The sequence below is a fragment of the Stenella coeruleoalba genome (assembly GCF_951394435.1).
Source record: "Stenella coeruleoalba genome assembly, chromosome: 1".
Lineage (NCBI taxonomy): Eukaryota > Metazoa > Chordata > Mammalia > Artiodactyla > Delphinidae > Stenella > Stenella coeruleoalba.
Window position 1 is genome coordinate 21,839,917 of NC_137169.1, and position 24,988 is coordinate 21,864,904.

Genomic DNA, 24,988 nt, shown 5'->3' on the forward strand with positions numbered 1-24,988 from the left:
AACCTAAAATTACCACCTCCCCTGGGCCTGGATGGGAGTGAGATCCTGGCTTGTGTGTTGGAGCAACATTCTGAGAGAAACAAGGGGGCAATCACAAGATACCATCTCGGAACTGCCTGTCTCTTTATTGAGCACTTACTGAATGCAGACCCTGTGTACTTTATATACATAGCAATGTTTCCTAAAGTGTGCTATGCAACTTGTGGGGCATATGAGGTGACTGTAAACAGGACACCAAGAGCATTTTGATTTTCTTTTTTTTTTAAATAAATTTATTTATTTTATTTTATTTATTTATTTTTGGCTGCATTGGGTCTTCATTGCTGCACGCGGGCTTTCTCTACTTGCGGCGAGCAGAGGTTACTCTTTGTTGCAGTGCACGGGCTTCTTATTGCAGTGGCTTCTCTTGTTGCAGAGCATGGGTTCTAGGTGCGCGGGCTTCAGTAATTGTGGCTTGCGGGCTCAGTAGTTGTGGCACGTGGGCTCTAGAGCGCAGGCTCAGTAGTTGTGACGCATGCTCTGCGGCATGTGAGATCTTCCCAGACCAGGGCTTGAACCTGTGTGGCCTGCATTGGCAGGCGGATTCTTAACCACTGCGCCACCAGGGAAGTCCCTTGATTTTAATATTTGTGTTTTGTGTTTATTTTTACCTTCTATGTGTGGCAGGTGGCATTTGTTTTCATTTACAATTTAGTTCTAAAGCATTCTTTTAAACAGGTGAAAGTTTTAAAAAGTGACTCGATTTAGAGAAATATATTTCTTGAGTAAACATACAGATGGTACATGGATATTGCAAAATTTACGAGGGGAGTACACAAACGGCTGAAATTCAAGAAACACTGTGCTTTAGCATACAAGCATTTATCTCATTCAGAACTCTTTCGGTTGCAAGTAATAGATAATCACTCAAATCAGCTTAAGCAAAATAAGAGAATGTATCCTAAAAGGGAATCTCACAAGGACCCGAAGGAAGCAGCGCAGATGTTGAGCTTCGAGAAGGGCTGGGCCTGGAGGAAGGGAGCCAGCAGGCCCCTGGAAGCACGGCGCCTCCTCTCTCCAGGCCCCTGCGGTCCCCCCGGTCTCTGCCTTGCTCTGCACACCTCTGTCTTCTCTCTGAGCAGAGCCGTTTTCTCTACTACATTCATGCAGGTGCCTCCCTCAACCCTGGCCCGCTGGCCACACTCACACACCTCACACACATACACACGCACACCTCTCACACACACACACACACACACACTCACACATACACGCAGACACACACCTCACACATACACACGCGCACACACACCTCACACACAAACACACGCACACACACACCTCACACACAAACATGCAGACACACACACACTCACACATACATGCAGACACACACACACACCTCACACACAGACATGCAGACACACACCTCACACACACACTCACACATACATGCAGACACACACACACCTCACACACATACACATGCAGACACACACACCTCACACACAGACATGCAGACACACACACCTCACAGACACACACACCTCACACACACACACCTCACACACAGACATGCAGACACACACACCTCACGCACACACGCAGACACACACACACACAGCTCCAGAGTTTAAATGTGTTCCGGTAAGTGGCCTGCAGAGCCTGAAAGAGCATCCCTGAATCTTGCTGCTTATTCCCAAGCGAGAACCTGACTGGCCCCACTAGAGACAGACGCTCACCTCTCATCCCTTCAGCGCCTATCGGAGGGTCGGGGGAACAAATTCTCAGAAGGCGGGAGAATCTGGGATGAGCAGTCAGCCTGACCTAGAGGTATCTGCTCCTCATAACTCTATGAGGTAGGAAACTCAGTTCACAGGCCCTGGGCAGGAAGTGACAAAGCCACAGCTTGAACCTGGGTCTGTGTGACCCCGAAGTTCAAGTCCGCTGCAGTATCCACCTAGTCACCACCTGCTAAGTCCAGCCCACAACTGCCACCCCAGACCCAAGCAGGTCTCTGGCCCATTGGGAGGCATTTATCAAAATCAGCCCAGTATGCGGGAAACGAGGATCCCAGCTTTGTGGGGTCACTGGCTGGAAGGGAAGACGATTTCTGGAAACCAGGGAAGGCTCCTCCTAGCCCCTGGGTCTGAGGCTGTCAGGTTCACACTGCAGGTGCTCAGGGTGCGAGAGGAGGCTCAGGCATCTAGAACTCCTCAAGAGAAGTTTTCACCTCTCTTCTGCACCCAGAACTCAAAGTGCCTGCCCGCCCTTGGGATTCTAGTTGCTCTTCTCAGCTCGTGGCAGCTAAGTCAGAGGGGCCTCTCAGAAGGTGAGGTGGGGAGGGGAGCTACGGACTCCTTCCACTCTGGAGGCCTTCCTGCAGGTACTTCTCAGCCTAACTGCCCTTTCCCACGGAAGCCTCTGGGCATCGCAGTGGCCTGGAGGGCCCCAATTTGGCTTTGAGGGGACTTTGCCCACCCACAGTGGGTGGCTGTGCTGCAGGAGTTACTTCTTCAGGGTCCCTTGTTGAGACAGAAGGTGGATGTGGGTGTTGTGTCTCTCCCGCTGCCCCAGAGCTGCCCCAGGCCTGAGGTGAGGCCTGTGCGGAAACACACATCTGCCCCAGGAGACAGGCTCCCCATCCTAGCTTTCGGTCTCTGCATGTTTTATCTTCTCTGGTCATCACTCAATACAGGTTGTTGCATGACTCGGGAGAGGGTTCCACCAAGCCACTTCCCCTGAGAGTGCCACAAAGACCTTGTGCCTTTAGGTAGAGACTGGGCGGCACCATCCTAGCTTAAAAGTCTATCCCAAAGACGGTGCCACGCAGCGAGGGGAGCGTCCCTTTTCCAAAACCCCTTCTCTGACTTTTTAGTGATAAAGGGAGTGGTTGCCCAAAACTTTAGAACTTACTCATTTGGGACTGCTGTCCTGGTAGGATGAACTGGGTGGCTCAGTGTCAACCCCCAAGGACTGCCCCTGGCCCTGACATTCCTTCCAGAGCTGTCAGACTCAGGCGCTCGGGACGAGGTTACCAACCAAAGTTATTATGGCATGTGCCCAAAGGTGGCTGAAAGGGCTCGTTCAAGTTCTGGATTTCCCAGCAGTCTGGCTCTACCCAGCATCGACACCTTGGTGAGGTAGCCTCCATACCTAATGGGCCACCAGTGCCCAGGGAGCAGATGCCAGGGCCGCATCAGACACCCCTTCCTCCCCCAGGTCCCTCCATGATGTCCATGGAGGATAAGCCTCTGGGCTCCAAACAATCTGGGCCTAATCTTTGAGGGAATTGACAGGGACCTGTTTGAGCGGCATGACCACTTCGGTGCCTGTCTCCGTGGTGAGCCGGGAGCATTTCCGGCTGCTGCGCATACTGTAAAACTTCTCCGTTAGGTGCTTACGGAACTTCTTGGTGAGGAAACAGTAGATGATGGGGTCTAAGACACAGTTGGTACTAAGGAGGCAGAGAGTGACCTGATGTGCATCGTTAATAGCCTGGTGGGAGTTGCTCTTCTGGAAGCCCAGCTCAGCTAGGGTCCAGGGCAGCTGTACAATGTGGTGGGGCACAAAGCAGATGATGAACACAGCCAGCACCGTGCAGACCATCCAGAGCGCCCGGCACTTGATCTCTGCATTGCGCTGCATCTGCATCGGCTGCGTGAGCAGCGTGACGATGATGATCAGGTTGCAAAAGAGGATGATGAGGAAGACGAGGAAGAAGCTGAACACGAGGAAGACGTGGATGATGAGGACTGGGATACTGCGCTTCTCGTAGTGCTCAAAGCAGCGTGTGATGTTGCCTGAGCCCGTCTTGTTGGGCACTGTGTTGGTGGAGTCCAGGATGAGGTAGTAGGATGCAGCGGCCAAAATGGCCACCCAGATGATCAGGGACAAAAGGATGCCACGCTTGCGGGTGGTGACCTGAACGGTCTTGATGGGCTGTGTTACAGCCTGGAAGCGGTTATAAGTGATGACGGCCAAAAAGGCCACTGAGCAGTAGGTGTTAATGAAGAAGAAGCAGCCAGCGAGGTTGCACAGGAATTCAGGAAGAATCCAGTTGCCCTCGTTGTAGTAGTAGAAGATCCACAGGGGCAGGGTGACCAGGAAGAGCAGGTCAGCCATGGTGAGGTTCACCATGAAGATCTTTATCTCGTTGAATTTCTTGGAAGGGTACAGGTGGGCAAAGACCCACAGCACATAGCTGTTGGCGAGGACCCCCAACACAAAGATGATGCTGTAAAAAATTGGGAAGAGGGTGTATCGGAACTCAGAATCCACACGAGAGGAATCATTTGCCTCCATCACGGTGGGCTGGAGTGGGCAGCTGGTCATAGGATCCTACCTGTGCCTGGAAGACCACACAGAGATTCCGGTTAATGAAGGGCTAACAAGGGACTATCTGATTTACTCAGTTCCAAGACTCCCATTTTGCACATTTTAAACACTCTAAAATTGGTGGCATTTTCCAATTAATTGGCATTTTTTTCTTCCTACATAAAATAATGGTGTGTTTTTTAAATGAATGGCCTCTGACATTCAATAAAATCAGTGGCAGTTCAGTTTCTTTTCTCTTGTTCCATTTAAAAATATACTTTTTTATTCTTTAGCTTGTTTTGACTTAGAGTTTTAGATAATCTATTCCTGGTGATGAAACAGATGGAAATTAAATTTTTTTTAAATTTAAATTCTATGGTTTAATTTCTGACAAAATTTGAATATTGGTCTAGTGATGAAATTTGAGATAAAAATTTTGATGGTAAAATGCCTTATGTTAAAAAATAATTCACATGCCCATACACAATCTAGAAAGTACACAGATGTATATTAGAGTCACCCAGAGAATGAAATAGTAGCTATATATTAGAAAGAATGAGTTAGATCTGTTTGTACTGCCATGTAAAGTTGTCCCTGGATAATATTGTTCAGTAAAACAAAACAAAACAAAAAAGTTGGTATGACCCCGTTATGTACTTGTATATGATATAGAAAATGATCTAGAAGGTTACCCCTCAAAGCGATGACAGTAGTGAAACCTCTGGAAAGGTGAGGTGGGCTTGGTGGGAAGTATAATTACTTTACATTTTTTTTTGTTTGTTTAAACTTTTTAGGAGTGTGCATTGCTTTAGTAATTAAAAATTTTTAAGTATAATTTTAAAAGAAAAGTATACAATGGAGAAGCCCAACAGACAATACTTTAACCAAGTAAACAAGAGTAGCATCATCATTAGTAAGACATGTCAACATCATGTACCCCTGGTACGATGTACTGACAACGACACAACACCACTTCTGTGGTATTCTTGCCAAAAATGCATAATCTCAATTTAGCCATGAGAAAACATCAGACAAAGCCAAATTGTGCAACATTCTACAAAATGACTGATCAATAGTGTCAAGGTCACGAAAGACAAGGAGACTGAGGAACTATCATAGATCAGAGGATATAAAGGAGACATAGGACAACTAAGTGCAAAGTGGGATGCTGGATTGTACCCGGGAACAGAAATATTGTTAGGGGAAAACTGGTGAAGTTCAAATAAGGTCTATAATTTAGATAATACTGTAAACATGTTCATTTCCTGGTTTTGATCATTGTACTATTGTTTTATAAATTGAGAATGTTGGGTAAAGGGCATATAATGAACTCTTTGTACTATTTTGCAACTTTTTTGAAGGCCTAATATTATTTCAAAACAAAAAGGTGTTTGTTTTAAGTACAGTTGACCCTTGAACAACACAGGTTTGAACTGTGTGGGTCCACTTATACATGGATTTTTTTTTTGATTAATACAATACAATACAATACAAAAATACAATACTACACGACGCATGGTTGGATGAATCCACAGATACGGAACCCCACAGAAGGAGAGACAACTGTAAAGTTATAAGAAGATTTTCAACTGCGGGGAGGGTGGCGCCCCTAATTCCTGTGTTGTTCAAGATTCAACTATATATGAAAGAAGATTAAAAGTAGCCATAATCGCACTACCCAAAGTCTGGTTCATTTTCAACAGTTCTTTGTCCCCATCCACTGTCCAGAAAAACCAGTTCCTCCCTCCCCTCTTGTCCCTCCCACTATGTTGCCATCACGTGAGCCTGGAAGCCCCTCTTATGTTTGTGTTGCAGCTGAGGGGGATGGGATGGCAAGAGACTCGGGATTAAGCAAGGCCCAAGGCTCATCATATATCATAGTAGAGTGAAAAGAGCAGGGAATAGGCAGTGAGAAGCAAGGAAGACAATTAACACTTAAGAGCATCTCTTTTGGAGCCAGGCACCCTGCTCAGTGCTTCCACACGCACTACCTTTGAGTCTCGCGAAAGCCCTTTGAGATAGGAAGTAAGATCCCCATTTTACAGAATAGGAAACGGAGTATAGGGTGGTTATGTGACTTGTCCAAGGTCACACAGCATTAAGGGATGGAGCCAGGATCTCAAATCTAGCTCTGTCTTCATATGTTCATTCATACATTCAACCAAAAATATTTCTGAGCACCAACTGCGTGTCAGGCTCACTGCCAAACACAGGAGAGGCAGGGTGAACATGACTGACAGGACCCTGCCTTCAGGGAACTTAGAGTCTCGTGGGGGCGATAGACAAAAGCAGTGTAAACAAACATAGCTGCTATACAAAGAAAATAGGGTGCTGACAGGGAGAAGAAAACAGAGATCTACTTTTTTAATATAAATTATTTATTTATTATTTATTTTTGGCTGCATTGGGTCTTTGTTGCTGCACACGGGCTTTCTCTAGTTGTGGCGAGCGGGGGCTACTCTTCTTTGCAGTGAGCGGGCTTCTCATTGCAGTGGCTACTCTTGTTGTGGAGTACGGGCTATAGGCACGTGGGCTTCAGTAGTTGCAGCACATGGGCTCGGTAATTGCGGCTCACAGGCTCTCGAGCGCAGGGTCAGTAGTTGTGGCACATGGGCTTAGTTGCTTTGTGGCATGTGGGATCTTCCCCGACCAGGGATCAAACCCGTGTACCCTGCATTGGCAGGCAGATTCTTAACCACTGCGCCACCAGGGAAGTCCCAAGATATCTAGTTTGAAAGGAGGTGACATTTCCATTGAGGCCTGAAAGAAGAGCCTAGGAAGAGAGTTCCAGGCAGAGGGATCTGCATGAGTCTAGCACTATGGCAGGAAAGAGATTGGTAGGTTCCAGGAACTGGAAAAAAGGCCACCTGATGGCCCTTGCCCTGACCTCTGGCTGCCACTCCACCCTCATCTCATGCCACCTTCTCACCAGGTTCCAGCCAAAATGGACTTCCCAGGTGGGTCTTCAAACTCACCCAGAACTCTCCTGCTTCAGCCTGCACACATACCACGCCACTGCCTTGAACATGCTTCCCTATCCACACCCCACTGCCACCTGGCCAACTCCAACTCATGTTTCAGACCTTAGCTGAATTTCACTTCTTCAGGGAGGTCTTCAATGACCTCCAGGTCAGGTCAAGTCCCATCTCAAAGCTCCCTATACTTCTTCTTAAATCTTAGCACAATTGTAATCGTATTCATGTTTGTATGATCGTTTCACACTCTCCCACTTGACTGTGAGCACTGGCAGATCAAGGACCTTGTCTGCCTAATCAACACTATTCCCAGCACCATGAATCAATAAATAAAAGGAATGGGTAATAAGCCTTGTTAATTACACCCACCCCTTAGGGAGCCCCAGAACAGTGGAAACACTTGAAGAAGTCTATAGATACTTACAGGTGAGTTTAAAGAAACGACTGGCTGTAATTAGAATTTTTCTCTTGATTGAGAAAAATTTTGTTCTTTGTTCTATTTAGTATATGGTAGTGGTTTGTCTATGTTAATTAAATAAATGTAGGTTCAATTATTCCAAGAAATCATTGCGATTCCTTTAAAAACAAAAAACTCACCCTCAAGTTGCATTGTGAATTACATAGTTGATTTGAATTACATACTTTTATTCTGCTTCCTCAGCAGCAAATTGCTAGCTTCTACTCAGCTGGGATCTTTTCCACTCCTAAAGGTGACCCTGCCATCTGATCCCATAGGTGTAAGACAGTAACTCTCAAAGGGTGGTCCGTGTAAATGAGGGATGAGAGAGGAGGTCTATCTCTGAAAACTTTCAGGGAATCCATGAGGTCAAAATGATCATCATAATAATACCAAGACATTATTTGTCTTCTTCACTGAGGTGACTGACATTTGCACCGACATTACAAAAGGGTGAGCAAAACTGCTGGCTCCTTAGCACCAGTCAAGGTAGGGACGCCAAACTATCATAGGAGTCATATCTTTCACAGCTACGCATTCAGCGTAAAAAAAAAAAAAGCCAATTTCACTTTATTTTTTTATTATATTTTTTTAAATAAATTTTAAAATTCTTATTATTTTTGGCTGCATTAAGTCTTTGTTGCTGGACACGGGCTTTCTCTAGTTGTGGCAAGCGGGGGCTACTCTTTGTTGCAGTGAGTGGGCTTCTCATTGCGGTGGCTTCTCTTGTTGTGGAGCATGGGCTCTAGGCACGCGGGCTTCAGTAGTTGTAGCACATGGGCTCAGTAGTTGCGGCTCGAAGGCTCTTCCCGGACCAGGGCTCGAACCCGTGTTCCCTGCATTGGCAGACGGATTCTTAACCGCTACGCCACCAGGGAAGCCCAGTACACATCCTTTTAATAATCTGTGTATCGGAATGGGAAATACACATGAAATATCTCTGCTGCAAACTGGAGTAGAGTGGTTGTCTTCAGAAAAAGACCCAATGCCACTGTTTGAGCTGTGAGCTGAGCTGTTTTTTGGATCATCATTATCACTTGAAAAAATGACTGACAAACTATGGCTTTTCAGAGACTTGGGTATCTGGCAGACTTTTTTCTCAAAAAGTCACTATGGAAATAAAGCGATCCTGTCACTTCAAGTAAAACCGATGATGGGATTTTGCTGCCATGATTAAAATTTGAACTTCCAAGAAAAGATTAAAATGTTTGGAAAATCTGTATCTGCCAGCATGAGCTTGACAGCTTTCCAATATCCAAAGAATTTTCTGATGAGATTGGTAGTGATATTAATTAATACAATTGTTTGATATCTTATAATGAAAAGTCAATATCTGGAAGACCTGTATATCTCAGTGAACCAATATTTTCCAAATGAGGAAAGCATGATGTTTCAAAATTACATAGAGGTAAAAGATTCAAAGGGCAAGATAGACCAATACATTGCCTTGTTCACGGATGACAAAAAGTTTGTTGATATGATTCAGTATACATTGCAACTAACTTTTAAGAAACTACCTCTTGTGGAGTTCTGATGTAGAATCAAAGAAGAGTATCACCAATTATCTGAAAAAGCCATTAAAATATTCCTCCCTTTACAAATACACATACATCTGTGTGAGGGCAGATTTTCTTCATATACTTTATATCACATATCACAATAGACTGAGTGCGGAAGTGAATATGAGAATCCAGCTGTCTTCTATTAAACCCAACATTAAAGAGATGGGCAAAAAAAAGATGTAAATCAATGTTACTCTTCTCCCTAAATTGTTTGTTTTGAAAACTTTAGTTATTTTACACTAAAAACATTATTTATGTTAACATGAAACGAGTTTATTATTGGTTTTTACATTTAAAAACAAAAATTTTTAGAATGTCTTAGTTTTCATTTTGAAGATGGTAAATATTGGTAGGTATACCCATGTAAACAAAAGTTCTCTGGGGCCCTCAATAATTTTTAAGAATATAAAGAGATCCTGAGGCCAAAAAATTTGAAAATCAATGCTCCACAGTCTCAGTTCACCACCCCGCCCCGTCCCCCCATTTCCTTTGAGCCTAAGACGCCCATTCATCTGGGACTGGCCTTGTTTCTTTTTCCTGCTGGACCCTTGTGCCTTAGGCGACCCTGTTCCTGGGGCCTGAGAGGCGGGGGTGGGGAGCAGCCCACAGCTGGGAGGTGTGTGGTGCTCACTCTGGGTCTTTGAGGAAGTCACATCCCTATCCACCCCCAACACCCTATCCCCACCCCTAAGTAAGTCCTGTCCTCTTCTTGGGTTTAGGCTCCAGCACAGTGGAGTAGGGACAACTGTCCTCCAGAAACTATCCTTCTCCAGGCAAAGGACTCCACTCAGGACATCCTCCTGGTCCCTGCCCCTTATGCCACCCCTGCCCAGGCCTGTTGAGAAAGTCTTCCCATGAGGATCAGGATTTGAATAAGGCTCATGAGGTGCTCACCTGGGTACAAAATTCAAGGGAGCGCCAAAAACCTCAGTAATCAAGATAAATAATATTTGGATGCAATCATTTGAAGAATCAAAATCAGTATTACTGATGCTTCCTTTTGCCCCAGGCTCTAATACGGCCCTGCCTGGCACTATTATGATCCTGTCTTCATTTAAACTTTTGGTATTTTGTTCATCATGGATTTCGAGGGGTTTGGGGGGTTTTTTTTTTGGTATTAATTGATTTAAAAAAAAAATAGTCTCACCATGTGAATGGGGCACACACAGAATAGCCCAGCTCACCCATTCAGTCACTCATTCATGCCTTCTCTGGACAAGCTCACTGCTGCTGGCCTGGGCAGAGTCCTGAGGCTTCTGAGAACAGACCTCGTCTTTGCCCTTCAGTGGCTCACAGGCCATTTTGCAAGAGAGAGATTCAGAAATAGATAGGTGCTTAGTGTTAGGATGGTGGAGGTTCTAGATGTCAGGGTCATTCTGAGTGTGCCCGTGACCCAGACTTGACGGTCAGGAACGACTCCTGCTTATGCTGAAGGAAGACAAGGAGTTAGCCAGATGCAGCTGGGAGAGAGGAAGACATCTGGAAGAACAGGAGAGGATGTGCCTTGTTCTCAGGGAACTTGAGAAGTTTGGTTTGGCTAAAACTTAAAAGGTGGGTGGGGTGGTGGTGAGGAGAGACAGGACCTACAAAGCAAGCATCAGTCAACTGAAGTAGAGTCTTGCATACTAGGCTAAAGGAGTTTGTATTTGATTCTGCTGGAAATGGGGAGTCATTGAAGGATGTGGAGTTTCAGGTTTATGGAATATGGCTTTGACTGTTGTGTACAGAATGAATTGGAGGGGCCTCAGGTCAGAGGCAGGGAGATAACAAAGAGATAACTGCAACTGTCCAGAGCACCAAAGGGAAGCTTGGAACATGGCGGAGAGGATGGAAATGGATGGCTGTGAGAATGATTTGGGAGATAGAATGGACAGAACTTAGAGATGCACGGGATAGTGGTTGAGAGAAAGGGAGGAGACACGGATGGCCAGGTTGTCTGGCCCAGATGAATGGAGCTGGGTGGCGTCTGTCTTCACGGAGATGACACTGAGGAGGAAGAGTGTGGGGCGTAGAGGATGAACTTCGTAGGGGCCATATCACAGGTGGAGTGCCTGAGAAACACCCAGGAGGATCCAGGGTTAAACCCTGAAGAGCCCAACATTAGAAGAGAATGGACTTCCCTGGCAGTCCAATTGTTAAGACTCTGCACTTCCCTTTCGACAAAATTCAACACCCATTTATGATAAAAACCCTCCAGAAAGTAAGCATAGAGGGAACCTACCTCAAGATAATACAGGCCAAATATGACAAACCCACAGCCAACATCATTCTCAATGGTGAAAAACTGAAACCATTTCCTCTAAGATCAGGAAGAAGACAAGGTTGTCCACTCTCACCACTATTATTCAACATAGTTTTGGAAGTCCTAGCCATGGCAATCAGAGAAGTAAAAGAAATAAAAGGAATCCAAATCAGAAAAGAAGAAGTCAAACTGTCACTGTTTGCAGATGACATGACACAATACATAGAGACTCTTAAAGATGCCACCAGAAAACTACTAGAGCTTATCAATGAATTTGGTAAAGTAGCCGGATACAAAATTAATGCACAGAAATCTCTTGCATTCCTATACACTAATGATGAAAAATCTGAAAGAGAAATTAAGGAAACACTTCCATTTACCACTGCAACAAAAAGAATAAAATACCAAGGAATAAACCTACCTAAGGAGACAAAAGACCTGTATGCAGAAAACTATAAGACACTGATGAAAGAAATTAAAGATGATACAAACAGATGGAGAGATATACCATGTTCTTAGATTCTTGGAAGAATCAACATTGTGAAAATGACTATACTCCCCGAAGCAATCTACAGATTCAATGCAATCCCTAACAAAGTACCAATGGCATTTTTCACAGAAATAGAACAAAAAATTTCACAATTTGTATGGAAACACAAAAGACCCCGAATAGCCAAAACAATCTTGAGAAAGAAAAACGGAGCTGAAGGAATCAGGCTCCCTGACTTCAGACTATACTACAAAGCTACAGTAATCAAGACAATATGGTACTGGCACAAAAACAGAAATATAGATCAATGGAACAGGATAGAAAGCCCAGAGATAAGCCCACGCACATATGGCCACCTTATTTTTGTTAAAGGAGGCAAGAATATACAATGGAGAAAAGACAGCCTCTTCAATAAGTGGTGCTGGGAAAACTGGACAGCTGCATGTAAAAGAATGAAATTAGAACACTCCCTAACACCATACACAAAAATAAACTCAAAATGGATTAAAGACCTAAATGTAAGGCCAGACACTATAAAACTCTTAGAGGAAAACATAGGCAGAACACTCTATGACATAAATCACAGCAAGATCCTTTTTGACCCACCTCCTTGAGAAATGAAAATAAAAACAAAAATAAACAAATGGGACCTAATGAAACTTCAAAACTTTTGCACAGCAAAGGAAACCATAAGCAAGATGAAAAGACAATTCTCAGAATGGGAGAAAATATTTGCAAATGAAGCAACTGACAAAGGATTAATCTCCAAAATTTACAGGCAGCTCATGCAACTCAGTATCAAAAAAACAAACAACCCAATCCAAAAATGAGCAGAAGACCTAAATAGACATTTCTCCAAAGAAGATATACAGATTGCCAACAAACACATGAAAGAATGCTCAACATCACTAATCATTAGAGAAATGCAAACCAAAACACAATGAGGTATCACCTCACATCGGTCAGAATGACCATCATCAAAAAATCTACAAACAATAAATGCTAGAGAGGGTGTGGAGAAAAGGGAACCCTCTTGCACTGTTGGTGGGAATGTAAATTGATACAGCCACTATGGAGAACAGTATGGAGGTTCCTTAAAAATCTAAAAATAGAACTACCATACAACCCAGCAATCCCACTACTAGACATATACCCTGAGAAAACCATAATTCAAAAAGAGTCATGTACCACCATGTTCATTGCAGGTAGGAACAGGATGGTCAAGATGGAGGAGGAGGACCAGGGGACCACCACGCAAGACCCAACAGAAGAAAGTTTCAAGAGTGTGGCAGCAAGTGGCCAATGGTGTGAAAAGCCTCAGCGAGATCCAGCACAATGAAGACAGGAAAGCAAACATTGCACAGGGCCACTCAGAAATCTATCTCCCTGATCAGACGGACAGTAGTTTCCTAAGTATGCGTTCAGGAGTGAATGAGAGGCAAGGAAGTGGAATGTCAAATTCTCGTTTGAGAAGCTGAGTTAAGCAAATAAAGCCTGTGTGTGGACCTTGTATGTATCTTGATTTAAACAAACTAACTGTAAAATATATATATATATATATATATTTGTTAGACAGCTGGGAGAACTCAAACACAAAGTATTAGATGGAATTAAGAAATCGATGCTGGGAATTCCCTGGCAGTCCAGTGGTTAGGACTCAGCACTGGTCGGGGAACAAAGATCCCGCAAGCTGCAAGGCACAGCCAGAAAAAAAAGAAAAGAAATTGATGCTAATTTTGTGAGGCTGTGATCGTGATATATTGGTTATATACTTTTAGATTTTTAATTCCTTATCTATTATACACACATATTGAGGAATTTATAGGTAGGATTACACAGTATCTCAGTTTTGCTTTAAAATATTCCAGGAAAAACATGCCAGTGTGCTAATCTCAAATGAGAAGCAGGAACCCAACCTGAGACAATGTGTACTCAGGTCCTTCCGAACCCAGAGCCTCCCCAGTCCACACGGCCCTCACAGGAGGCCCAGCAGAGGTAGGCCTCTTCCTTCCAGATACAGGACCAGAATCAGTGTGGACGTCTTGGGCAGAACCCCTGCCTTTGCCAGTAGCCTCGTCCTTGGCGCCTCCAATACCCACCACCCAGGCCCTTCCTACTTCTGCTGCCTTCTCTCCAGTCACAGGTCCCCAGGTGACTCCCACTCCCTTGGCCTTCATCCCAAACATAATCCCTTTGCACCAATAGAACCCTTGAAATCACCCAAAATGTAACCAGCCTAGTCTCCTCTGGGTCTGGGGGCTCATACATCAACGCCTTCATTCATGCTCCCCTCCCTCTCTCTGCCCAGCTGACTACTGATCATCCTTTAAAGCTGTTCAGGCCTCCTTTCCTCCAGGTAGTTTTTCCTAAGCCTCTCCGACTCTTTCACATCCTGCCTCTCCCCCAAGACCCGGTTAAGTGCCCATCCCCTGGGCTCCCAAAGCTCACTGAAATTGCCTGTGTGTGTCCTTCTGCCACTAGGCCTTAGCTTCTTGAGGAATGAGCCCATGTCCATTCATTCACCTGACATCCTGCTGACTGCCCAGCACTGTGTTGGGGACACTGTGGGAATAAAACAGGCAAGATTCTGGCCCTTGAGGAGCTTATACTCTAGTCATGGAAAACAGACAAAAATAAGTACAGAGATAAATGAACAAGGTAATTTCAAATTGTGATGAATTCAATAAAAGAAATAAAAATAGTGACATGATGAAGATTGGATAGAGGGCTACTTAAAATAGAGTGACCAGGGAAGGCTTCTCAGAGCAGGTGACATATAAATGAAACTAGAGGCAGATATACCATGAAGCCAAGGAATTAAGCTTTAAGACCCCTTCCTAGGCCTTGTTCCTAATTGTATATTTATAATTTTGTGTCTCTTAAAGAGGGGCCCACATATTGTATAAGCTTCAGAGTCCTACAAAACCTGTGTCTTCCCCTGGCTAAAATCTAAAACGTGAAAAGGAACAAGTCAAGAGAAAATCTAGAAGCATATTCCAGGCACAGGGTGTCACGTGCAAAGGGCCTGCAGTGGGAATAAGTTCATCATATTCTGAGCTAAAAATAAATGTGTCACATTCAGGGAACTGAAAGGTCACTGTCCCCAGAGAAATGGGAAGAGTAAGATGAGATCTGAGGGCAACAGACCCCAAATCACTCCTACGCCATGGTAAGGAGTTTGGGTTTTATTCTATGAACATCAGAGGGTCTGGACTATGTCAAGCACATGAGCAGCAGGATCTCTCTCTCCAGCTGCTGGGCAGAGAATAGAGGGTAGGGGACAAGAGTGGAAGCAGAGAGACTATGTCAGAGGCAAGAGATGGTGGCGACGTGGACCAGAAAGTAGCATTTCCAATTCCTCTCTCCATCCCCAGCACCCAGCACAAGCTTGGCCAGAGTAGGAGCTTAACAAACATTTGTCTAGTGAACAAATATCTAGCAACTAGCAAGATTGACTCTTTTGTGAGGGCTGCAAGAGGGCTGACCCAAGAAGATGGTAGAGGCCTGATCTCTCCAGTGACAAGAGCACCAGTGGCTGCCTGCTCCCCAGAGCAGCCTCCAGGCAAGGCAGAGTGAGCCCTCTACAACCTCATTTACTCAAAGTGTGGTCCTTGCACCAGCAGCAGCAACATCACCTGTGAGCTTGTTAGAAATGTAGAACCTGACTCTACCTCAGGCCTGCTGTTTCAGCATCTGTATTTTAACAAGATTCCCCGGTGATTCACGCACACACTGAATGTTGAGCAGTGCTGTGCCTCCACACGCTGTCAGCCACATACTTGCCTGTTCTAACACCTTCCATGGCTCCCCATTGCCCAGGACCAAGTGCAAGCTCCTTCCCCATCTCATCTCCCACCAGCCTCTACTACCACTCACCCTCTACTCCAGCCACAATGAACTTCTTGCTGCTTCTCTAAAAACTATTTCTCCTCAAACCTCTGTGCCTTTGCACATGCTGTGGCCCCTACTGAGAATGCCTTTTGCCTATTGCTTTACCTAGCAAAATCTTACTCATCTTTGAAGACCTAATCTAAAGAGTGCTTCCTCCGGGACGCCTTCTCTCTTTGCCCCAGGCAGAATGAGTTGCCTCCTTCTCTGGGTTGCCATGGTACTGGGCACATTCCTCAGCATAGCATCTGACACTGTATGTTGTAAATATTGATTTCTGTGCCCTTCCTCGCCAGGCTGAGAGCTTCTTGAGGGCAGAGACTAGATCATTTTTATCTCTTTATCTTCAGTGTCAGACATTAAAGACTGAATGAATGAATGACCAAGCCCTGACAATTATTCAGAGGAAACTAGTATGAAGGAAAGGTGTCCAGTCTCTCTGGGGGGAAAAGGCAGGGTAGGGAAAAGGCCTCTGGAGTCAGAAAGACCTGGGTTCTTAACTGGCTCTGCCATTTACTTGCTGTGTGACCTTGGGCAAGTGACTTCACCTCTCTGAGCCTCAGTTTCTTCATCTGCAAAATCTTATAAGCCAAACTATGTTTCCAAAGATAAGCATGCAAAGTAGCCACAAATGGCCAGGACTTCCTCTCACTATTGGCCCAGTCACTTGGAGCCAGGGGAGGGGACTGTGGATCACCAGTGACCCCAGGGACTCTAAGCCACATACTGGCTTTCCTGCCAGCTCTGGACAGGGTGTTGGGCTAATGCCAACAAAGCTTTCAACGCCTCAGGAAGGGAAGGAGCATTCGGAGGGAGAAGGAAGAGGAGACTCAGACCACTCAACTTAACACGTGGGCAGGGCTCCCTGATGGATCAAGGCCGGGCAGCAGGCCCAGGCCCAGCATTTAGCTGGGGGGTGGGCTAGGGGGGCATAAATATTTATGGAGACAAGAAGAATTCTACCATCTGTATCTCCCACCCTCTGCCCTGCAGAGTATTCAGTCCCATCCCCCACTGACTGTCATTCCCATACTGTCTGCAAACAATCCCATCCCCTTAGGGGACCTAGAGAAAGGGCTCCCATCCTCAGCTGGACAGTCAGAGGGACCACTGAGATCTGGGCAGAAGGAATTACGTGCTGATTACTTCCCCAGTGTGGACTGTGGGTTGGGACGTTGCGTTTACCAGTCAGACTGGCCCCTAACATTTGTGGGGCCATTTGGGGTCAAGAGTACAAATGTCTAAATATTTATAAGCTATAAATCAGTCATATCTAACTTCATGCACATTCCATGAATCAGCAGCTCCTCGCAGCCTGGCAAGCCTGGGAGCATGGGAGGGACACTGGCTCCAAGTGGGCACTCCCTCCGGGATCCAAGGACTCCGTGCTCTGTGGGGGAGGGCATGACTGGAGGGGAGCCAGAGCCAGCCCACCTAAGCTCAGGGCACTGGGCATCATTCACTGATTAAATGAACAGACACCTCTTACCCATGATCGTATTTCCTCCTCAAATCAGCCTTGCAAGGTGAGTTTTACAAAATTTTTCCAGCAAAAAAAGTGAGGTCAGAGAAGGAAACAGACTTGTCCACAGTCACATAGCTGGGAAGTGGCCCGTGAGATTTTGAACTCCAAGGCCCATCCTGTCTCTCCCAGGCCGAGCTGTGGCCCCTGGTGGAAGCAAACGACTCCTTGGCCAACTCATCCACTCACAGACCTGTCCTATTGCCTGAGAACAGGCGCTTCAGAGGCTGCAAGGCCCCGGGAAGAGTTGCCTTCGACCTGGGGCCCTGCTTTTACCTTTGCTCCCCAAAGTGGGGAATTGAACAGGGCAAAGGCAGGGGAGGGACTGCTCTGCATTCATCTAACTCCTGCCAGGCAGCGTTGAAGCTGGAATCAAATCCTGGTTCAAACGTTAAACTCACCCCATGACTCTGTGTCTCTGTCTCTTCACTGGTAAGATGAGGATTTAAAAATGGGCCTAAGAGAAAAGGAAATTAAGAAAGTAATCCCATTTATGATACCATCAAAAAGAATAAAATACTTAGGAATAAACTTAACCAAGGAGGCAAAAAACTTGTACACTGAAAACTACAAAATATTGCTGAAAGGAATTAAAGAAGACACAAATAAATGGAAAGACATCCTGAGGTCATGGATTGGAAGACTTAATATTGCTAAAATGTCCATACTACCCAAAGTGATCTACAGATTCAACGCCCTATTAAAATCCCAATGGCATTTTTTGTAGAAATAGAAAAAATAATCCTAAAATTCATAAGGAATCTCAAAGTACCCCCAGGAGTCAAAACAATCTTGAGAAAGAAAAACAAAGCTGGAGGCCTCACACTTAATGATTTCAAAACATATTACAAAGTACAATAATCAAAAGAGTGTGGTATTGACATAAAAACAGACATGAAGACCAACGGAACACAATAGAGAGCCCAGAAATGAATCCCTACATATATGGTCAAATGATCTTTGACAAAGGTGCCAAGACTACACAATGAGGAAAGGATAGTCTCTTCAACAAATGGTATCTGGAAAACTGGATATCCACATGCAAAAGCATGAAGATGGACCCTTATCTTAAACCACATACAAAAATTAACTCAAAATGGATTAAAGACCTAAACATAAGACTGGAAACTATAAGATTCCTAGAGGAAAACCTAGAGGGAAATCATCATGACACTGGAATTGGCAATGATTACTTGGGTATGATACCAAAAGCACAGGTAACAAAAGGAAAAATAGACATTTGGAACTATATCAAACTTAAAAACTTCTGTGTAGTAAAGGAAACAATCAACAGAGTAAAAGCCAACCTACCAAACTGTAGAAAATATTTGCAAATAATATAAGGGATTAATATTCAGAATATATAAAGAACTCTTACAACTCAATAACAACAAAAAAAATTAAAAATGGGCAAAGAACTTGAAGAAACATTTCTCCAAAGATATACAAATGGCCAACAAGCATATGAAAAGATGGGGAGGGAGGGATTGCAAGTTTGGGATTAGCAGATGCAAACTATTATATATAGAATGGATAAACAACAAGGTCCTACTATATAGCACAGGGAACTATATTCAATATCCTGTGATAAACTATAATGGAAAATAATATGGAAAATAATGTATATATATATATACATATATATGTATAACTAAATCACTGTGCTGTAGAGCAGAAATCAATACAACATTATAAATCAACTATACTTCAATAAACTAAATTTTTTTTTAATTGCCAAGAGGCAGGGGGGAAAAAAAGCATATGAAAAGATGCTCAACATCACTAATCATCAGGGAAATGCAAATCAAAACCACAATAAGATATCACCCATTAGGATGGCCTCAATCATAAAAGTAGAAAATAACAAGTGTTAGTGAGGATGTGGAGAAATTGGAACACTTATGCACTCACTGTCGGTGGGAATATAAAATGATGCAGCCACTATGGAAAACAGTGTGGAGGTTCCACAAAAAATTAAAAATAGAACTCCCAAATGATCCAGAAATCTCACTCTGGGTATATTTCCAAAAAAAAAGTGAAAACAGGATCTTGAAGAAGTATTTGTATACCCAGGTTCACAGCAGCACTAGTTACAATAGCCAGGAGATAGAAGCAACCTAAATGTCCATCAACAGATGAATGGATAAACAAAATGTGGTATAATGGAATACTATGCAACCTTAAAAAGGAAGGAAATCCTGTCCTATGCTACAACATGGATGAAACTTGAGGATATTAATAAGTGAAATAAAACAATCACAAAAAGACAAATCTTGAATGATTCTACTTATATGAGGTTTCTAAAGTAATCAAACTCACAGAAACAGAAAATAGAACGGTGGTTGCCAGGGGCTGGAGGGAGGGAGAAACAGGGAGTTGATGTTCAATGTGTACAGAGATTCAGTCATGCAAGATGAAAAAGTGCCAGAGATCTGTGGTATAACATGTGCATATAGTTAACAATACTTTAAAATTGTTAAGAGGGCGAATCCCTCTTACATGTTTTTTACCACAATAAAAACAATTTTTAACGGGTCTCAGAGATGGCAGATTTGAAAATACATTGCATAATTTTAACTCGGAATCATATGGCTCAGCTTTTTTATTTAATGGTTGTGTGACATTTGGTAAAACTGCTTCCCCTCTTTGGGTCTCATCTATAAAATGAGGACAATAACACATCTACCCTATAGAGCTTTTTGTGAGCACCCAGCAAGATAAAGGATATAAAGTATTTGGGAAAGGACAGTGGTTAAGATCACAGACTCTGGCGTCAGACAAACCTCCGTTCAAATCCTGTCTCTGTCCTGGCTTCACGACCATGGTCAAGCTTATCCTTCTCTGAGCCTCTGGTCCTTCCCCTGTAAATGGAGCTGATAATATTTCAAGCACATAGCTCCCAGCATGGTGCGAAGATTCAATGAATAATGTAACACAATTTCAGGTATTCATGAGCAACAGCTCTAAAAAGCTGTATCTACAGGGAATCCAGACAATCAGCTGATTAGATCAGATCAAACGTTTCTCAAAATAGCACCACTGTCATTGCAACCGTTCACATCTAGCTCATCCCAAGTTTACCCCAGCTTGAAGCCACCTATATCAAGCTTCCAGATATATCATTAACCCTGAAAACTTCTAGGAACCAGTCACATCTTTTTATGGCAGCTAGAGACAGTTGGCAAAATGCTATCAGCCGATTCTCGCCCAAGACAATTTCACCTCCATAAGCCTCTGTTCATTCATCTGTTTAAAAAAAAGAATCCTAACACAACATCATAGCATTTTTGTAAGGATTAAATGGAAAATGCCTGATCTATAATAAGAGCTCAGTGAATGCTAGCTACTGTTAGTCTTACTTCCCTGCCCCAGAAAGGGTTAGAGGCGCCACCTTTGGTTCCCGTAACAAATCACACTGCATTATAATGGCTGTTGATTTCTCTTTCCATTCTGGGCTGGGAACTCCCTGGGTACAGGTCCTCAGGCATTACACACACACACACACACACACACACACACACACACACACACACACACACGCACACGCGCACACACACACACACACACATACACACAGAGTCACATTGTCCCTCATCCTTCACTTCCAAACCTCTCACACCAGCTTCAGCCACTCCCAGCCCTTAGATTCCCTGGGACCAATAACACACCATAGTTCAGGGACTTCCCTGACGGTCCAGTGGTTGGGACTCCGTGCTTCCACTGCAGGGGGCACGGGTTCAATCCTCGGGGAACTAGGATCCTGCATGCCATACGGCGGCCAAAAAGTATAAATAAATAAATAAATAAAATAAAGGTTTAAAACACCATAGTTTAATCATTTCCCTTCTGTGAGTCCTAGTTTTCACATCAATAAAACAGAAATGATATGAACATTGACCTCACAGTATAGCTTTGAGGTTGAAAGCAGGTAAACTTCTAACATGCTCAATAAGTGAGTTACCTCCTATTCTGGCCTCCCCTGATGCTTGACATTTGTGCCCTGGCTTGGCCATGCCTCTGTGCTTCTGGTCATATCCTCTAAAAATTCCCCTCATGGAGTGGTTTCACTACCATTTGTCCAGGAAACAGAAGGATTTGAGGGGCAAATAAAGGGAGCAAGTTTCCTGACCTCTGGGGAATTCTGCACTAGGCTCTACATGGCTTCCAGTACAAGGAGGCTAGCACCACGTTAGGTACATTTATCGGTGGATGAATGGAGCTCATTGTCCGGGAAGAGGTCAGGGACAGGGTCTAGGGCCCCAGCGATGGGGGATGGCCTGGGCATCAGAGTTTCCCAACTTTCTTTCTCACTTGGGGCCCACCTGATCCCAGGTTTATATATTATATTGATGAGACTCAGTCTCTGCTCATCTGATCTAGGACATCCCTGTGGAGTTGGGGGACCCTGAGCCTGGCCTGAGTCTCTCCTTCTGGGTCCAAGATACCCAGGTAGTATCTGTCTGTGAGTCACCCTCCCCTACTTCTTGCCTCCTGGAAGTCAGCCAGGGCAGGGAAGAGGAAGCACCCAAGGAGGTGCTTCTTCCTCTGGGTTTCCCCAGCAAGGGCACACCTCTGTTATACCAGGAATCATTCTGACATCTTCAGGGGCTGGCCCAAGGGAAAATGTAGGTTGCAGGACACAGGCCCTGCGGTCACACAGACTCAGATCTGCACCTGGCTCTGCTCTTTCCTAGCTGATCTTCAGCCCTTGAAGCCTCTCTTTCTTCATTTGCAAAATGGTGATAATAGAACCTTCCTCATAGGGTAAGTTATAAGTGCAAAATGAAGCAACTGATGCACGAGGTTATTGATCAAAAACTGTGAGCTCCTCCCTCCCCCTCAGAAAATGTTTGTTGAATGAATGAATGAATGAGCAAACAAATCAGCAATGTACCAAAGCAGCCACATATCTCCTCCTTTGGAAGCAGCAACCAAGGGTGGCTGAAGAGAAATACGAATTACGATCAGGAATTACGATCAGAGGATCTCACCCACCACCTAGAGTGAGTCTCTCCCCAGTTCTAAGCCTTGGGATCTTCATCTGCACACACCCCTCCCCAACCAAACCTCAAACACTGTTGCGAAAAGGAAGATGGTTGGGTGTGGTAAAGGGTTTGGTCAAGAGTAAGGCATTTGGGGAATTGAAACGGACTTTATAAACTGAAGAGATCTGCAGAAATTTTTGACATGCTTCTCCCATCAGCCAGCTGAGCTCAGCTCCAAACTTAGACCCTGAAGGTCCCCTCCTGTAGAATTAAGAAGGGGGGAGGGGCTGCCGAGTGGTGGTCTTCCCCCCAGATAGTCTCCCCCACCACCATCTCATTCACACACACACACACACGTACACACACACACACACTCTAAGCACCTGGAACACAGCTGTGTATTCAGTCAAGAGCTAAATCAGAGCTTCCTGAATGCTTGGGGAGAGACTCCGCTGGTCCCCTCATTCTCTACAGATGAGCAAGTGTCTGGGCAGCAGCCTCCATTCACCACACCCACATCTGGACCTGCCAGTGAAGGACAGGGGCTACCAGCCTGTGCTCTGTCCCTACCCCCTGGAACCTGCTGGGGAAGCAGGTTGTGAGCCAGGCACTTTGTACCAGCAACCTGGTTATCCTCTTCATCATCCCCCTGGAAAAACCCAGCAACTAGTGAATTCCTAAGTACGCAGCGCCGTACCAGACCCTTTACCTCTCCTGATCTTCAGGCTGGGGAGACAGCGTTATCCTTATTTGACAATTTGGGAAACGGAGGCACAGAGCGGGGATGTGACATGGTCAAGGCCACACAGCTAGTAAAGCAGATGGCTTCCAGCCCCTGAGATCTAGGTAGCCCCCTCTCATCACCTTCACCACTTCCAAGTGAGGTCTCTGAGGTCACTTCAGCACTGCCTTGGCCTTAGAGAACCAAAGAGGGAAATAAATTCCCTGGGAAAGTTTGGTCACGAGGAATTCCTTTTAAGCAAGAGCCTCTGGGCCTGAAGAAGATGCCAAAACATTCCCTTAAAAGCAGAAACACTGGGACTTCCCTGGTGGTGCAGTGGCTAAGAATCTGCCTGTCAATGCAGGGGACAAGGGTTCAAGCCCTGGTCCGGGAAGATCCCAGTTGCCGCAGAGCAACTAAGCCCGAGCGCCACAACTACTGAGCCTGCTCTCTAGAGCCTGCGAGCCACAGCTACTGAGCCCGCGTGCCACAACTACTGAAACCCACGCGCCTAGAGTCCAAGCTCCACAACAAGAGAAGCCACCGCAGTGAGGAGCCTGTGGGCTGCAACAAAGAGTAGCCCCCGCTCACCACAACTAGAGAAAGCCTTGCGCAGTAAGGAAGACCCAACGCAGCCAAAAATGAATTAATTAATTAATTTTAAAAATTAAAAATAAACCCCAAAACAGAAGCACTTGTTTGCTTAGACACAGTCTAGGGGCCATGACCTTGGTCTCCTGAGGACATTGTAACACACCTCCTCCTGGCCCGGCCAGGCCTGGGACGCCTCTTACCTGTCCCGGGGCAGCGGCCACCTCTGTCAGGTCTGAGTATCTGTCTGCAGCCCCGGCCTCTGTGCTGTCTGGAATCGCAGAAGTGAGGAAACAGAGCACATCCCTGCCAAGTCACCCACAGGAGGAAACGTCATGACCCCAGGGCCCCTCCACAGAAACCTCAGAGTTGGGTCACCCAGGCCCTGGGCGCTGCTCGGAGGTTTCTCGCAGAGAAAGGGGCAGGGTGGGGTGTGGGCAGCGGCCACCGAGCCGGAAGCTGGGGAGGAGGCAGAGAAGAAGCAGACAGGGAGAGAGCAAGAGGGGTGAGAGCGTGCATTCGAGACAGCACAAGTATGAGGGAGAGGGGAGAGGAGACGTGAGCGAGAAAACAGAATAAGAGAGAGAGTCAGGGGAAAGGAGAGATGGAGGAGACAGGCACACACAGAGAGACAAACGTAAACACAGAGAGAGAGCATGAGAGGAATGAGATTTGAGGACAAAAACCAAGGGAGTTACAGAGAAAAAGATGAGACAGTAAGAGCGCCTGTGTGTGTGTGTGTGTGTGTGTGTGTGTGCGTGCGTGCGTGCATGAGCATGAGAGAAAAGACAAAAGAAAGGGAGAGAAGGAGGAAAGGGAGAGGCAGCTGGAATATAAAGAGGATGAGGAGAAGGGAGGAACTCGGGACAGCTGCTGTGGTCAGTGCCATGGCCCGGCTGGGCTCCCCTGGCGACCAAGGAGCACCAAGGCCAAGGAACCGATGGGGACAGAGCCCTGCGGGGCTGGGATTGCTGGGGAGGAGGGCTCTCAAGACCCGGGGCAGGAGTTTGGCAGCGAGTGAGTTGGAGGGAATAGGTGAGGGTGAGTAGGTGTGGGCAACTGAGCAGGTGAACGCAGGTGAGTCTGTCAGTGAGCCTGTGCGTGTGTGAGTGTGCATGTGTGTGAGCGTGCGTGCGTGTGTGTGAGCATGTGCGTGTGAGCGTGCATGTGTGTGAGTGTGCGTGCGTGCGTGTGAGTGTGCATGCGTGTGTGTCTGTGAAATTCCGGTGGTGGAGGCTTTTTGTGTGAACAGAGGTGAG

The 24,988-nt window shown here is 45.4% G+C and overlaps 1 protein-coding gene across 1 annotated transcript; it reads right to left on the reverse strand.

Moving 5' to 3' along the window:
- Nucleotides 1-1,098: 1,098 nt before the first annotated feature.
- On the reverse strand, nt 1,099-24,134 carry PTAFR (platelet activating factor receptor). Its single transcript, XM_079940336.1, has 2 exons — nt 23,933-24,134; nt 1,099-4,330 (listed from the first exon to the last, which is right to left on the reverse strand). Exon 2 carries the CDS (start codon nt 4,312-4,314, stop codon nt 3,256-3,258), a length of 1,059 nt encoding a protein of 352 aa, XP_079796462.1. The 5' UTR covers nt 4,315-4,330; nt 23,933-24,134; the 3' UTR covers nt 1,099-3,255.
- Between the last annotated feature and the right edge of the window lie 854 nt (nt 24,135-24,988).